Here is a 13,164-nt window from a genome sequence, read left to right on the forward strand (position 1 = left end):
GGGTGTTACAGCCATGCAGATGCTCCGTTCTCCCTCCTTCCCATAGCACCAGGGCCCCTTTCCTATGCTGGGAGGAAAAACCCTTTTTTACCTACCCCAAACCCCGCAGCCGGGACCCTCAGGGAAGGGGGAGAAGCAGGAAGGGCTGATTTTGCAGGAATCTTACAGCAAATGCGACAAACTCACTCAGGCCAAACTGCAAAAAGAAAAAAAAATCAATAACCATTTATTTGATACAGCTGTTTTTAATACATACAGTACATAGAGTTACCCCTTCTAGGTGCTCAGTGGCGCTGTTATTCATATTCATTTATTACAGTACTCTCAAGCGGAGGAGTGGTCAACGATTAACAAAAAGAACAGATCATCACAAATTTGGAGTGTAGTATAAGATAGTTTACCGGTAAAACAATTTAATTTTCTTTTTCTTTTTTTTCTTTTTTTTTTCTTTTTTGCAAATAAACACTTTTTAATATATATATTTATATATTTATATATATGGTTACAAGTGATAAATTGAAAATCTTTTTTTCTTTTTCTTTCCCCAAAATACACATATGCACTAATAACTGGCGTCGACAAGAAACATTCGGGTATGCCGTGGGATAGGAGCCACCGAGAGGAGAACGGGAAGAAAACAAGCTATCCCAAACCGTCTGCATTGCTGTGTGCGAGTGTCTCGCGATGAATGCAATTCTTGTACCCAGTTGAGGTGTGTCGTCCTCAGCGGTGGCCCAGTGAGGAAGGACTCCCCCACCCAGTGGTGCCAAGGAATGACCAGCCACTGATTTTCTCCGTGTCCTAAGCAGTAATAGTTGCTGCTGCAGTAGATACCGGTTTTCAGGCGCATTGCAAGGGGACTCAATGGTATCTCGAAAGGCGTAAGATAGTTAAGCTCCAGGCTGGAGTTGTGGGTTCAGGTGGGACACGGGCCAGGTTTTCAGTGCCTCGGAGGAGTGCGGGTCTGGACGGGGCTGCCCCCCCTGTGTGTGACACCTGGTAGCCCTTTACGATACCCAGCTGCGCTTTTACGGTCAGGATTTCCAAGACGTGATGGCATATGCAACAGGCAGGTGTAGCAACCAGGACCCCATGCAAAAGGACCGGTAAGAGCGTGTCCTGCTGGTCCCAGGAGCGGTGCACCAAAACCTGGCCCTTGGCTTAGCCCGACAGGCCTGAACAGCTTGTCTGGGGTGTGATGGCCTTGTCCTCCATGGCACAGGGATCCAAGCCCAGGGGACGGTTGGGAAGTCGAAGGTCAATGAGGATTTGGAAACCTGTGCTTTCTACGGTGGCAGCTCAGCTTTAATGGAGTGGGGCTCTTGAACCGTACGGCTTCAGTGCCCCCCACCACGGGTTACCTGTGTGCTGGCACATGATTTGGGGCCCAGCTGCCCTACGGTGCCAAGCAGCATATTAGAAGGGCCGTGGGGGAGCCCGGTGGCATCAGCCAAGCCCCGAGGCTCGTGGGTCCTGCTCTGGGTGACCCTATGGCTTGGATGTGGTTATTGCACAGACTCGAGTAAGAGGAGTGACAGCCACAGCCACAGATCACGGGTCGGCCTCCCGCGCAGGGACCCAGGAGCTCCTAACCCTCCACCCTGTCCAAACACAGGGAGGAGGCTGCAGCCAACACCTGGCTGGCTGCCTCCCTCCCTCGCCGCGGCAGGGGACAGGCACTGCGGCATGAGGCTCATGGCACGTTCAGCAGAGCTGGGGGGGACAAACCGGCATTGGCTTGTGTGCCCGGGTGGGAAACGGGCTCCAGTCCCGGCAGGGCTATTGCCTGGTCTGAATACCTCTCCCTGGCAAGACTCTTCCTAGCTTCCAGGGGAGTGACGGTGCATGGGGAGCACAAGATCAGCACCCTCCACCATTAAATCCCTTTGCCTATAGCACAGACCATATCAGCAAAGACTGAGGTATGTGGGCAGGGATGTACCCCTGCTCCGAGACCTTCCTGGACACTGTAATGCTCTCAACTGAGACTGGGTCAACTCCACCTGAAGTGGGTTGAGTCACAGAAACAAGTCGGACTCTCCAATTTCACTCCCGTCCTTTCAAACCAAACTGCTACATTTCTCCCTTCTCATCTCGACATGTATCGGGAAGGCATAAAAGACGGGAGGATGGAAGGATCATCAGGCTAGTCTCGGTCTAATATTTAGGAAAGGGTTAATGTTTCCTGGGGAAACAAGGATCGGGGTTGGATTCCCATTAGTCTGCAGGGCCAGGGTATTCTTTGCAGTGCTGCATCGCTGCCTGGGCACCTGTGCATCCCTTCCAGGTACCCCAGATCCTGCCTTTATTTTAAACCCTGGTTACCTAGATGTGCCAAGCAGGCTCCACTTTTTACCTGGCCTCTAAATGCTCTGATTGTCTGCTCAAAAGCTACCTGGCTGCAAGGAAACTAGGATTTCAACCTGGGGGGAGCTGTCGGCCAAGAAGCCAGCTCGGGGGCTGATGTATAATACTTCCGGTGAGTCATGTTTTCCATTTTTAATCATTATCTTTCCTCTGATCAAAGGACAAGTGTTTGTGAACTTTGCTTTGCTTAAAGTCCATCCCCACAGCTCATCCTGCTCACAGGCCCAGCCCTGCCATGGCCCCCCTGGATTCAGCTCAGCACCACCAGCAGCTGCTTGACTGGTGATGCTAGATTTTATGGCTAGATACGGGGAAAGCCTCCTCCCCGTGTCCCGTCTCATAGAGGATGGGGACAGGGGTCTTGGCTCGGGGTCTCTAGTGTGTGAATCCCAGGGGTTTCTGTCCAGATCTGGTGCTTGGCTGTGCTCTGCTGGACACCGGTAGTGGGGGGCAAGCCCCCAGTCCCTAACCAGAAGCCTGTGACCCCGCGTGGGGGCTGGATAAGGACCCGACACCTCTTCCAGGGAAAAGATGCACACGGACTTGCACAGCATCAGCTCAGGCCCTGCTAAGCCAGGAGATGAAGGCGCCACGTGCTCCGTGCACGGGGGCAGAGGCACCCTCCTGAAGACAGGAGCAGCTCAGATGGCGTGAGCGGTGCCACTGTCCCTGCGCACGCTCAGGCCACAGCAGCCAGAGGACCTTGTCCCCAGGCTGCTCCAGGAAGGAGCGTCCTACCGAAACCAAAGGCTTCCGGAGGCTGCACGACAAGCTCCCACGTGGTCCCCTTGCGTTCTTACCACAAGAATTTGCTTTGAACCAGCCGAGCCTGGGCGCGATTCCTGCAGCCCAAACAAGCCAACGCCGGTGCCCCACCAGCTCCGGGAGCAGCAGGCCTGGACACAGGCTGAGGCACTCAATGAATGCTTATAATCTGCCCAGCTGCCTCCTCTCTGAGCCCCTGCCAGCCTGAGCATGCATCTGCACGGAGAGGGAAACTGAGGCAGCAGAGACCAGCCCTGCCTTCAGCCTTTAGGCGAGGGACCGCATCTGGCTGAGCTGGGAAGTGTTCTGCTTTAAGAGGCTTTGCAGCAAACATTAACCCCTGGTGAGAAACCGAACACATCCAGTGCCTGAAAACCCCCAATCACCGAGGCACAGGCATGAGGGAGATCAGCAAGGGGAGTGGGGGCTGCAGCTCCAGAGGCAGCTTCTGCTACCCTCTCGTGCCCAGCGCTTCCCAGCCACGTCTCACAGCAGGCTGCAAATGGACTGCTATCCCCACTCTACAGACGGGGAAAACTGAGGCTTGGGAAGGCATGCCCAACATCACACAGCAAACCAGGGGCAGTCAGGAGCTGGATGCAGGCTTCCCCAGCTCAGAGTACTGCACAACTGCACGTGACTCCATCTCTGGCTACAGGCACCCAGCCAAATCCATCCTGTTCACATTAGGCACACGCAGCCGCCATGGCACAAGGACCTGGCAGTAACCAGGCTGTCACTACAGAGAGCTGGCAATCTCACCGCTCGCTCTTAATCAGTTGGAAACAACGCAACTGGGCTGGCTGATGCCCCCAGAGGACTTGGACCTCGGTACCTGCTGCTGAGTGCGAAATCGCTCTCTGCTTGCTCGTTTCCTAACGACCAGCCCCTGTTGACCTGGTTCCCCTGGCACCCGGAGAGTCCCACTGCAGCCAATTAACACCCGCCCATGTAGCAGGTGCAGAGCACGTGCCCAGCAAGATGCAAGACCCAGGGTGAAGCAGCAGCCTGCCCCCCCTCCTCCCCAGCATGCAGAAGGGCCGGGTGTTGTCGAACAGTCGCTGACACACTGACAGCAAATATACAACGATTTGAGGCCCTTGGGTCTGGCCATGCCTGGGGCAGGGCAGGTTAATGCCAATCTTCTACCTTCCTGGTCTGGGCACTGGCAGTCCTTAGAGCAGCCCAAGGGCTCCGCTGAGTTGTGCTCCCTCATAATAATAACCTCCAAGGGAGCACTACGCCAACGGGGGGCTGAAAGGGCACGGCAGCCCTCCCCACACCCCCTTGCATGGCCAGTGCCAGGCTAGGGCGGTGTTTTGGCTTCTTTGCTGTGTCAAAGGGCCAGCACCGGGGTACAGCGGCACTGCTGTCTGTACACCAAGGCACTGGAGACACCCCAGATGGACACACCGGTGTCCTGGGTGGAAGCAATGGGGGGTGGGTCCAGGACACAGCCACCTCCCTTAGCACTGAAGAGATGCAGTGGCTTGTGGTCGTGGAGGCGTAAGCCGTCAATCAAGTGAATTTGCACAGGCAGGTTGCACAGCGGTGGTGACAGGGCATGCACCACAGGCAGCTGCACACAACGTCACGAGGTGCCGGACACTCGGGCGCGGGGTCTGGAGCTGCAGCTCGGTCGTGAGAGAGCATGCACCATGCGGACGCGTCCCAGATCCTTCTCCCGCCCTGCAGCCATGTGCATGGAGGAAGCAGGGGGGATGAAGAGCAGTGCAAAGCTATGCTTAAGGCAAGTCTCAGCACTCTGCGAAGGAGCCGAGGCACTCAGCATGCTGGAGGGAGGCCTGGGAAACTAGCCCAAAACCACAGCAATTCCAACCGCATTTGTCGAGGGGAAGGAGAAAAGAAGAAGAGAAAGCACTAGCACAACCTCTGAGACGTGGAAAGCCTCCGACTGCCTGGGACACAGCCAGAAGCAATGGCTGGAGACTGCCCTGATGTTTTCCCAGACCAGTTCCCTTTGTGTTTTCCCTGCGCACACACTCACGCTCTGACAGCAGGGGTGGGGATCAGCCAGGCCTTTAACTGTGCCTGCTTCATAGCAGAAAGCCCTGAAAAGAGGAGTGGAAAGTCCTTCAGAGCTCACTCTGGGGCTCTCGGCCTGGTTTGAGGAGCATGGGGAAACACTGCCGCTGACTGCAGACCGATGCCGCGTCCCAACCCTCCTGCACCGCTGCAGACAGGCCCCAGCAAAGCTCTGCGCCCAGCTCTCCCCGCAGCGACAGTCCAGCTCCGTCCTCTTTGCAACCCCCTGCATAAGCCATGTGCCCAGCCCCCAAACCATTTTCATTTCCCTCTGCTGGACTCTCCAATTTTTCTGTGACCCAAAACTGGACACAGGCCTCCAGCTGTAGCCTCCCCAGTGCTGAATAGAGGGGAATAATCACTTCCTTTGATCTGCTGGCAATGCTCCTACTGATGCAGCCCAGGATGCCGTTATCCTTCTTGGTGACAAGGGCACACTGCTGGCTCATATCCATCTTATTGTCCCCTGTCACCCCAGGTCCCTGCTGCCCAGCCCATCACCCCCGGCCTGTCCCAGTGCATGGGGTTGTTCCCTCCTAAGTGCAGGACTTTGCACATCTGATTAATAGGCAGATTCATTAATAGACAGGGCATTAATAGATAGGGGATGTCCAATGGTTCTCTCAAGAGGCTGCAGCTGGTCTTTGGGACCCTATTTGCCAGGTCCTGGCACAAAGCAGCTTGTATAAAAGGTTCTGCTTTATTACCTTGTTAATAAGGATGCAGCGGCCTGGCTCTTAACTCAGGTTTCTGCACTTGCTGAACGAACAGGCAACCGTTTATGAGCATTTCTCCACCCCCAGTTTCTCAAGGGGCTGGGGAAGAAGGAACCCTCCATGCAGGAGGCTTTGCCGTGGCTACTGCTCTGCTGAGACCACGAGGGGAAGTTTCCTCGGAGTCCTGCAGCTCTGTCGGCTCAGAATAGCGACGATCTAGCACCCGAAACTCTTGCAAAACTGGCACTTCCCTGTGGGGTTTTATTCCTACCTTTTCTTTAGTGCAGAGGAAAGCTCCAAAGAAAGGAGCTGCAGTTCTAGCCAGGAGTAAACCCAGCGGTCACCAGCTCTCTGGGTACCAAAAAGCGTTTTCTACCTTCACCGACCACAGTCAACTACCCTGGACTGAGTTTGCTCCAGGCAGGTATGAGGCCGCCGCGGTTTTCGGTGCGCTACCAGGGGACCGGCGGACGGTTTAATTCAGCTCTCAGGATATACGGGCCAGGTCTTCTGCAGGGATTCTCTTGGGGAGTGAACCTGACATCGGGAGGCCACGTCTCTTTCTGTGGCAGTAATAATGTGTCACTCGAGAGAGTCATTAATTATCACTGAATGGCTCCTCAGAGCGTGAAAAAAATACTGAAGATCAGTGGGGTCGAGGATAAGCTGCGAGCCAGGGGAGGAAAAAGAGGCAAGGCTTTCGTTAGCTAAATAAGCAGAATTCCCTACGCCGCCAGGAAATATCACCTGCCAAACCCCCTGGCTGGGGTGAATGGAGGGTGTGCAAGGTGGGTGCTGTTGTCCCATGAGCAAGTGCAAAGTATGTTATAAAACTGCTCTACGAGACCTGCTGTGGGGGCCAGCTGCAGCAAGAGCCACATCTGGGCCATGGAGAGAGGTAGCCTGGTTTATGTCTGCAAGCAGATGGGCTTTGGGCTGGGGTTTATTCTTCCTCCAGACCAGACTGGGCATCCTGACAGTCCTGGCTCCGGGAAATCTGGATGCAAAGTTAGTGCAGGTCTTCAAAGGAAAATGCAATGGAAAGAGGCATCCACCCCGCCTCACCAGGGAGGGAGGGTGAAGAAGGGCTGAGGTCAACGGGACATTCGGGGCATCAGAGACCTGTCCCCTGGGCCCAGGCCTGGTCCACCCAATGGGGCCAAGTGCAGCGTGTTCAACCAGCCGCAGCATCAGCTTGGCGTCACGAGGGCCGTGACCACAAAGCCTGACCCATGATTGTCACTTGAAGCCAACCCCGTGCCAACGATGGGGCTGCTGAGGTCTCAGGGGCCTAACGAACAGAGCGCGGGGCGAGTCGCTCGGAAAGCCTCCTTCGACCAGCTGGCCCTTTTTCTCTAACCTCAAAAGACAACGCTTTTCTCAAATGAATTGGATAGTCCCATTTTTTTCACCCTACCTGGCTTATGGCAGGTGCCTCCGATGGCTGTTCTGATTGAACAGGGCGCTCACCAGAGTCGCTCTTTGGAGCAATTTTCAGTTTAAAGCAGTGCGAAAGCCTGCGCTCCGCGGCGTTCGTCTGCCGACGCTCCCGCCTGCCGGCCCGGGCGCAAGCAGAGCAAACCCAAGGGCCTGCGTTCTGCAATATCCGCCCGGCTCTATTGCTAAAGGACTATTTGTAGCCGAAGTTCAGTATCAATTTGATACAGTAGTTTTGTCTGAAGGGGTATTAAAACACTCAAAACCCTAAAAACCCAACCTGGAAGCATTTCTCAGCATTTCAGAGGGCTTCTTTCCCCTTCCCTTGAGCCCCAGGGAGCTCACATCCATTCTGCATCGCCCTGTTTTCAGTTAAAAGACCAGAAAAGAACAGAATAGATTGCCTTCCCCTCTCCCTCCTCCCTGCTCACCATCCTGCGCAACCCCCCTTTCCCTCGACCAGCCCAGTGGGGCTGGCTCCCAGCCGTGCTGAGCACCCACAGCTCCCGCTGACTGCTCCTGGAGATGGGCGAGTTCAGCCTCTCTGACAACGCCAGCCTCCCTCTTTTCATACCCGGGCCCATGAAGGCCTGTATGCTGCCTTGCCGGGCATGAGAACAGCCCTGGCTGCGGGAGACAGACAGATGGACTGCCATCTCCTTGCTCCTGGGGTGGGTGGTGAACAAGCTTATCTGCTGATACCTATGGCCTGATCCTGCCTACCTGATGCACCAAACAGAAAACTACCCCAGGCAGATGGGGCTAGGAAACCAACCCAGCGCCAGCTCACGGCTTGGCAGGACCCTATCTTCCAAAATGCACCCGGGAAGCCCATGCAAGTCTCGTGGACCATTCATAAAACCTCGGCGCTACACACAGCTCGTTCCCGGGATTACCACCCAGCCTCCGACTGCGTTGCAGTGTACGGGCTCTGCCTTGGATGCCTGCTGTCAATCCCTGCAACTCATGACCTGGGCCCTTGTCTAAGCCTTGCCAGCCACTGAGTCTTCAGAAACCCCAAAGCCACTAGATCATCGCAAGGGATGCACAGGCTGCAGCTTCCTGAGGGCGCAGGATGGACCGAGTCAGACAAGACATTGCCCCGCTCCCCATCCCACACCAAAAGGAAACGCAGCGGGATCCTGCCTCACTACGGCAAACTGAAAGGCAGTCCCAGGACAGGAGCGGACCCCGGCGCTATTGCACTTGCCTTTCGCTCAAGCATCACCCGTTCGGTGCACGGAGCCGGGAGACGTGACGGGCGAGGGGGCAGCGAGGATCCCCGCTGCGCGGGGAGGGGAAGAGACGTGTCAGCAGGGAAGCCGGAAGCCCATGTGTGCGTGCACAAGCGTGGGGGCGAGGGGGGTCGTGGAAATGGGGAGAGGCTGGGTAGAAAATTGCAGTCTCTTTCCTCTCTCTTTTCCAGTGTGAAACAAGGTCCGTGACTTTCCTTAAAGTGGTTTTCCTCTTTTTCTCTTAAAAAGGGAGGTGTGGGGAGGGGGACGGAAACCCGGCACAGCCCCCGCCTCGTTACCCTGGGTTGTAAACGAATCCTTGGAGACAGTCCGGGAACCTCTTATTTCTCAGGCATCTTGCTGGCTCCTGCTTTCCGGCTGCCGGGCGGCTTGGGGCCCCTCTCCTCCGCGCCAAGCCGGCAGTTGGAGCTCTCCCACGGCTCTGGGGGTTTCTTGTGATTAGTCTTTGCCGCCGCGCTCTCTTTGCCCTTGGCCGACGGTTCTGGGGGCCTTTCCTTGGGTTTTCTGCCTCTTTTCTTCCCGTTTGTGCTTTCCTTTTTCTCCTCGTTGCTGGAAGAAATCTGTTCCCTGCTCTTCTTTTTCCGGGAAGCCTCTGCAGAGGTGCGGAACCAGTTCTGTGCCCGGAGCGGGACGGAGGACAGGACAAGTGGTTAGATACCTTCCCAGGGCACTGCATCGGTGTCTGCACCCTCCCGGCCACCCCCTCCTGCTAGGGGTTTTCCTTCCCCTCCACTTCTCCCTTCCCGCACCCCCACCCCAAGCCCTGCCTGTGTAGACGTGCACCTCTCTACCGCCCTGCAGCTGCTTTGAACAGACGTGGGTTCACAGGCCTCCGTCCTGTGCATCCCACCCCGCTTCCTCACCTCTGAGTGAGTCTTGATGATATGGTACTTGACTCCGCTCTCCGAGCTGAACTCCTTCTGGCACAGCAGGCAGCGGTACTTTCCCACGGAGTGGTCTCCCTGGAAGGCAGGCAGCAGCCTCCTGTACCCCGCAGCGATCTCCCGCGGGCCCTCAGGGAGAGCCTGCAGAGCTCCCACCACCCAAACAAGGACCCTTTGGAAAGCTCGAGGCATCCTCAGCAGAAAGAGGGTCCCTATTCTGTGTCCAGCTAAAGGCCCCCAGAAGCTCCCTGGGCATCAACAGCTCAAAGACTTGGTTGGCAAGTGTGTGCGTGGCCCTAAGATACCGCACGCAAGGATTGGCAGGATTTTGGAGGCTTTTAACTCAAAAGGCCAGCCCATTGCAATGCAATTTGGCCCCTCTGCTGCTAAGCAGTGGAGGCTCCTTCCCTTGAGACAGATCCAAAGAGAAGAGATGGGCACATTTCAGGCAAGTGTGCAAAGGCACGCACCTTTGCAAAGCTCATTTGGCAGAGCAGCTAATGCACAATGCACCCACGGGGAAGCTGTAAAGCTTCAGCTCAATTAGCCACAGGTGCGTTCGATTATCCCTGCATGTGAGGTGTGCAAATGCACACGTGCATCGCAGGCCTGATCCGTGAAAAACATCCAGGATTGCGATGCCAAAGGCTTAAAACCCTGGAGATGCACAGGAGACAGGGCGTCGCTAGCGCCGACACAGGCAGCCGCATTCTCCTCCACAATGGTGCCGATTTTAATTGCATAAAAGCCAGGAAATTCATTGCTACAGTTCCCACGGCAACGATAAATCAGCTGTATTGTACCCTGTATCCGGGCATAAAAGTTAACCCCTTTCGACAACGACACAACATTACCGCACATGCGCCCAGGGGGGAACGAGCAATGGTTTCTGCGGGTGCTGTAATGCGAATTTCCTGGAGTTTGTGCATTACAAATCTCACTGGTAATATAACATTAACATGGGCTCTTTTTTTTTAAATTTAAGATGGCTAAGGGCCCAATTTCGTGGCTGTCAGCAGATTCTGTGATTGTTGGAGATGCCTGCTGGGATTTGAAATCTCTCCTAATTTATGACCTATGGTTCTTTTCTAATTTTGCCTTTCTATTGTTGAACAGGCGATTCGGCTGCTGCATTTCCATTATTACAGCCCTCGTGAAAATGAATGGGTTGTCTGCTCTCCACCGGCACCGGGGAGCTAACGCGTTCTCTCTTGACCTGGGGTTTATACAGCAGGCGATGTATGTCCTTGGTGGGAATCCAGTCCTAACTGCGCCATAAATCTGGGGGCTGACAGGTCTCTCATTTACCGGCTGTGTCTTTATGCAGGCAGGTCTAGGCAGCCTGGGGTCGCACTTAATAAATAATCACGCAAACTAATCTGAGCTCATTGATCTCTACTGGTAACAGGGCAGTGACTCAGCACCTGCTCTACGCCGGGGAGTTATCAGCTCATATCCTCTGCAATCAATTAGAAGAAAACAAAACTGAGCCTGGTGTCCTGGGTTTCCTTGGCGTGGCCCTATGGGAACAGATCATCCACGGTGGGAGATTGCTGGTCAGGGCTGGAGACAAGGGCAGCGTGGGGGCTGCAGACTTGCACAGCGCTTGTGGGAGAAACCGCCCTCCAACCAGGCAGCAAAGTGCTCGGTGGCCATTCCTGCAGCGTGTGCGCCCGGATCTGCAGGCTGGTGCACGCGTGTCCCATGTCCTGCCCCGCACTGTGCAGCGAGCAGCTGAGAGCACGGGCAGGCTGGGCTAATGGCTCGCGCAGGAATCCCGCTGTCTCTCATGCTGCATAGATGCACGGGCTCCCTGTCAGCTGTCTGGAGCAGGAGCAGCTCCTGAGTCAGGGCTGCCGGGCCTGGCCTCTGCATTTGCACAACACAGGTGCTGCTGCTTGCAGAGTCCAAGCATCACAGCTCTGGTCACTGCCACTGCACTGGTTGCTTCTGCAGACTTGGGATTTTTTTGCGTGAGGGATCATAAGTCTGTAGCACGTGTGAGGGGTTGCTTTGCAGGTGGGATGTGCCGAGTGGAGCCTTTCCACGGACGCTTCTGCCGTGTCTGCACAGCTGGATTAATGATCCGACTGGTCCTTTCTAGCCCCATGTTCCTATGGCCAACTAGAGATGTCACAGGGCCACTTGCACATCCTTTTCCTCATGTGTGCCACCACAGACGACTCATGCATGCCTGGGAAGGAGCGCTGGCCCTGGCACTCTCGCCCGTCTCCTGTCGCTCCACGGAGGGCCCCTTTCCTAGCAAGCCGGGAGGCTCCGCTATCTCGCCAAACAACAGCTTGAGTCTCCCGTGCCTGCTTGTTTGTTTTGTGCAAATCCTACTCGTTACAAGGATTTCTGCATGCGATTTTCCAAATTATCTCATTAGGAGACTGCGTTCCAGCTTGCGCCGACGGGGAGAGGGTTGGATATGTTTTTAATAATCTCCGAGCGCATAGTTGGCTCGCTAGGCCTGCCTGGCTGCCTTCTGGAAACGCTGCTCCATGTGCTTTAGAGCTGGAAACACTTCAGGATTTAAAGTTTTACTAGCTCTTTCTCGGTTTCCAATTCAGCGGAGCTGCACTGGGTCCCCATCTTGCCGCGGGCCAGTGCTCATGGAGTTAATTTAACCTGGAAACATTACTGCTTTATCTCCAGAGTGCACTCGCACTTGAACTCCAGTGCGGCACCATTTATAAGGACCCAGGCAGCTAATGTCGTTCTGTGCCCATTTCTGGCTTTGTCTCTCTCCTAGACTGCAACTACCCAGACTACAGGGGCGAAAGCGTCGGAGGGGTTTGAGTCCACGTGTGCGAGGTGTCTCCCTGTCCTGGCTCCTTTGAAAATCCCTGCCTTTGTGCTGCCCAAACTGGTGTGCAACTGCTGGCTACCTTGTGCCGACTGCTCTGGGCATTCACTGCTGCAACCCTGATGGACACCGAGGGGGTGCCCCCATCGCCGCTGGACCATGCTGCACCGGGCCGCAGGTCTGCGCAACGCGGCTGTCCCTTCATGCACGCTGCATCTCCAAATGGAGGCCATAGGTTTGGGCAGTTACGGGCACTGTCTCCATCCTAGTCCAATGCCTCTCCATGGTGCAGACAAGCCTATATGGTGAGGATCGCCTTGGCTATGGTAGTGCCTGGGTGAAACCCCTTTGAGGGGTGGCATGTGCTGAGGGGAAGAAGCTCTGTTAAAGCCGTGGAGCCTGTACTGACATGGTGGGGCATTCCCCCAGTCACCAGGCCAATACAAGGGCTATGGACCCCTCAGGGCTTCAGGGAGGTCTCAACGGCGTTGAAACCCAGCGCTGGACTATTGCAAAGCCTCTGAATAGCTCTCTCTTGTCCTTGCCAGGCCTACGCGGAGGCTGAGAGATGGGATCCCCTGCTTCAAACAAGACGGCTGGAAGCCCAGGTCTGCCCCCACACGGACCTACCTTGTTGCAGTTCGCCAGGTGAGCCTTGAGGCCGGAGACGCTGGAGTAGATGGCTTCACAGCACTGCAAGAGACAGAAAGAGAGGGGGTTGCAGCGGGTCTTCCCTGGCTCCTTGCCTCTCTCTGTTTCCACCATGCCCAGGGGGGCTGCCCGGGTTTGATTGCCAGCACCGCCTAATCAGCATGAGGTTAATTTTCCATGTCACGTGCTGGGATCCAGCCACACGTTTCCTATTAGCGCTAACAGGAGTCATG

General features: G+C 55.5%; 1 protein-coding gene across 7 annotated transcripts in view; it reads right to left on the bottom strand.

The window, feature by feature from the left end:
• Nucleotides 1–205: 205 nt before the first annotated feature.
• Nucleotides 206–13,164, bottom strand: part of ZNF512B (zinc finger protein 512B) — a 44,631-nt gene continuing 31,672 nt past the window's right edge. For all 7 annotated transcript variants that reach the window (XM_059713184.1, XM_059713185.1, XM_059713186.1 and 4 more), the window contains 3 exons: nt 12,911–12,973; nt 9,451–9,549; nt 206–9,201 (listed from right to left, as the gene is read on the bottom strand). In XM_059713184.1, coding sequence (XP_059569167.1) covers nt 8,908–9,201; nt 9,451–9,549; nt 12,911–12,973 — 456 coding nt within the window. In that variant the 3' untranslated portion in view covers nt 206–8,907. The remainder of the gene's footprint in view (nt 9,202–9,450; nt 9,550–12,910; nt 12,974–13,164) is intronic.

This window comes from Alligator mississippiensis, chromosome 9 (genome assembly GCF_030867095.1).
Source record: "Alligator mississippiensis isolate rAllMis1 chromosome 9, rAllMis1, whole genome shotgun sequence".
NCBI lineage: Eukaryota > Metazoa > Chordata > Crocodylia > Alligatoridae > Alligator > Alligator mississippiensis.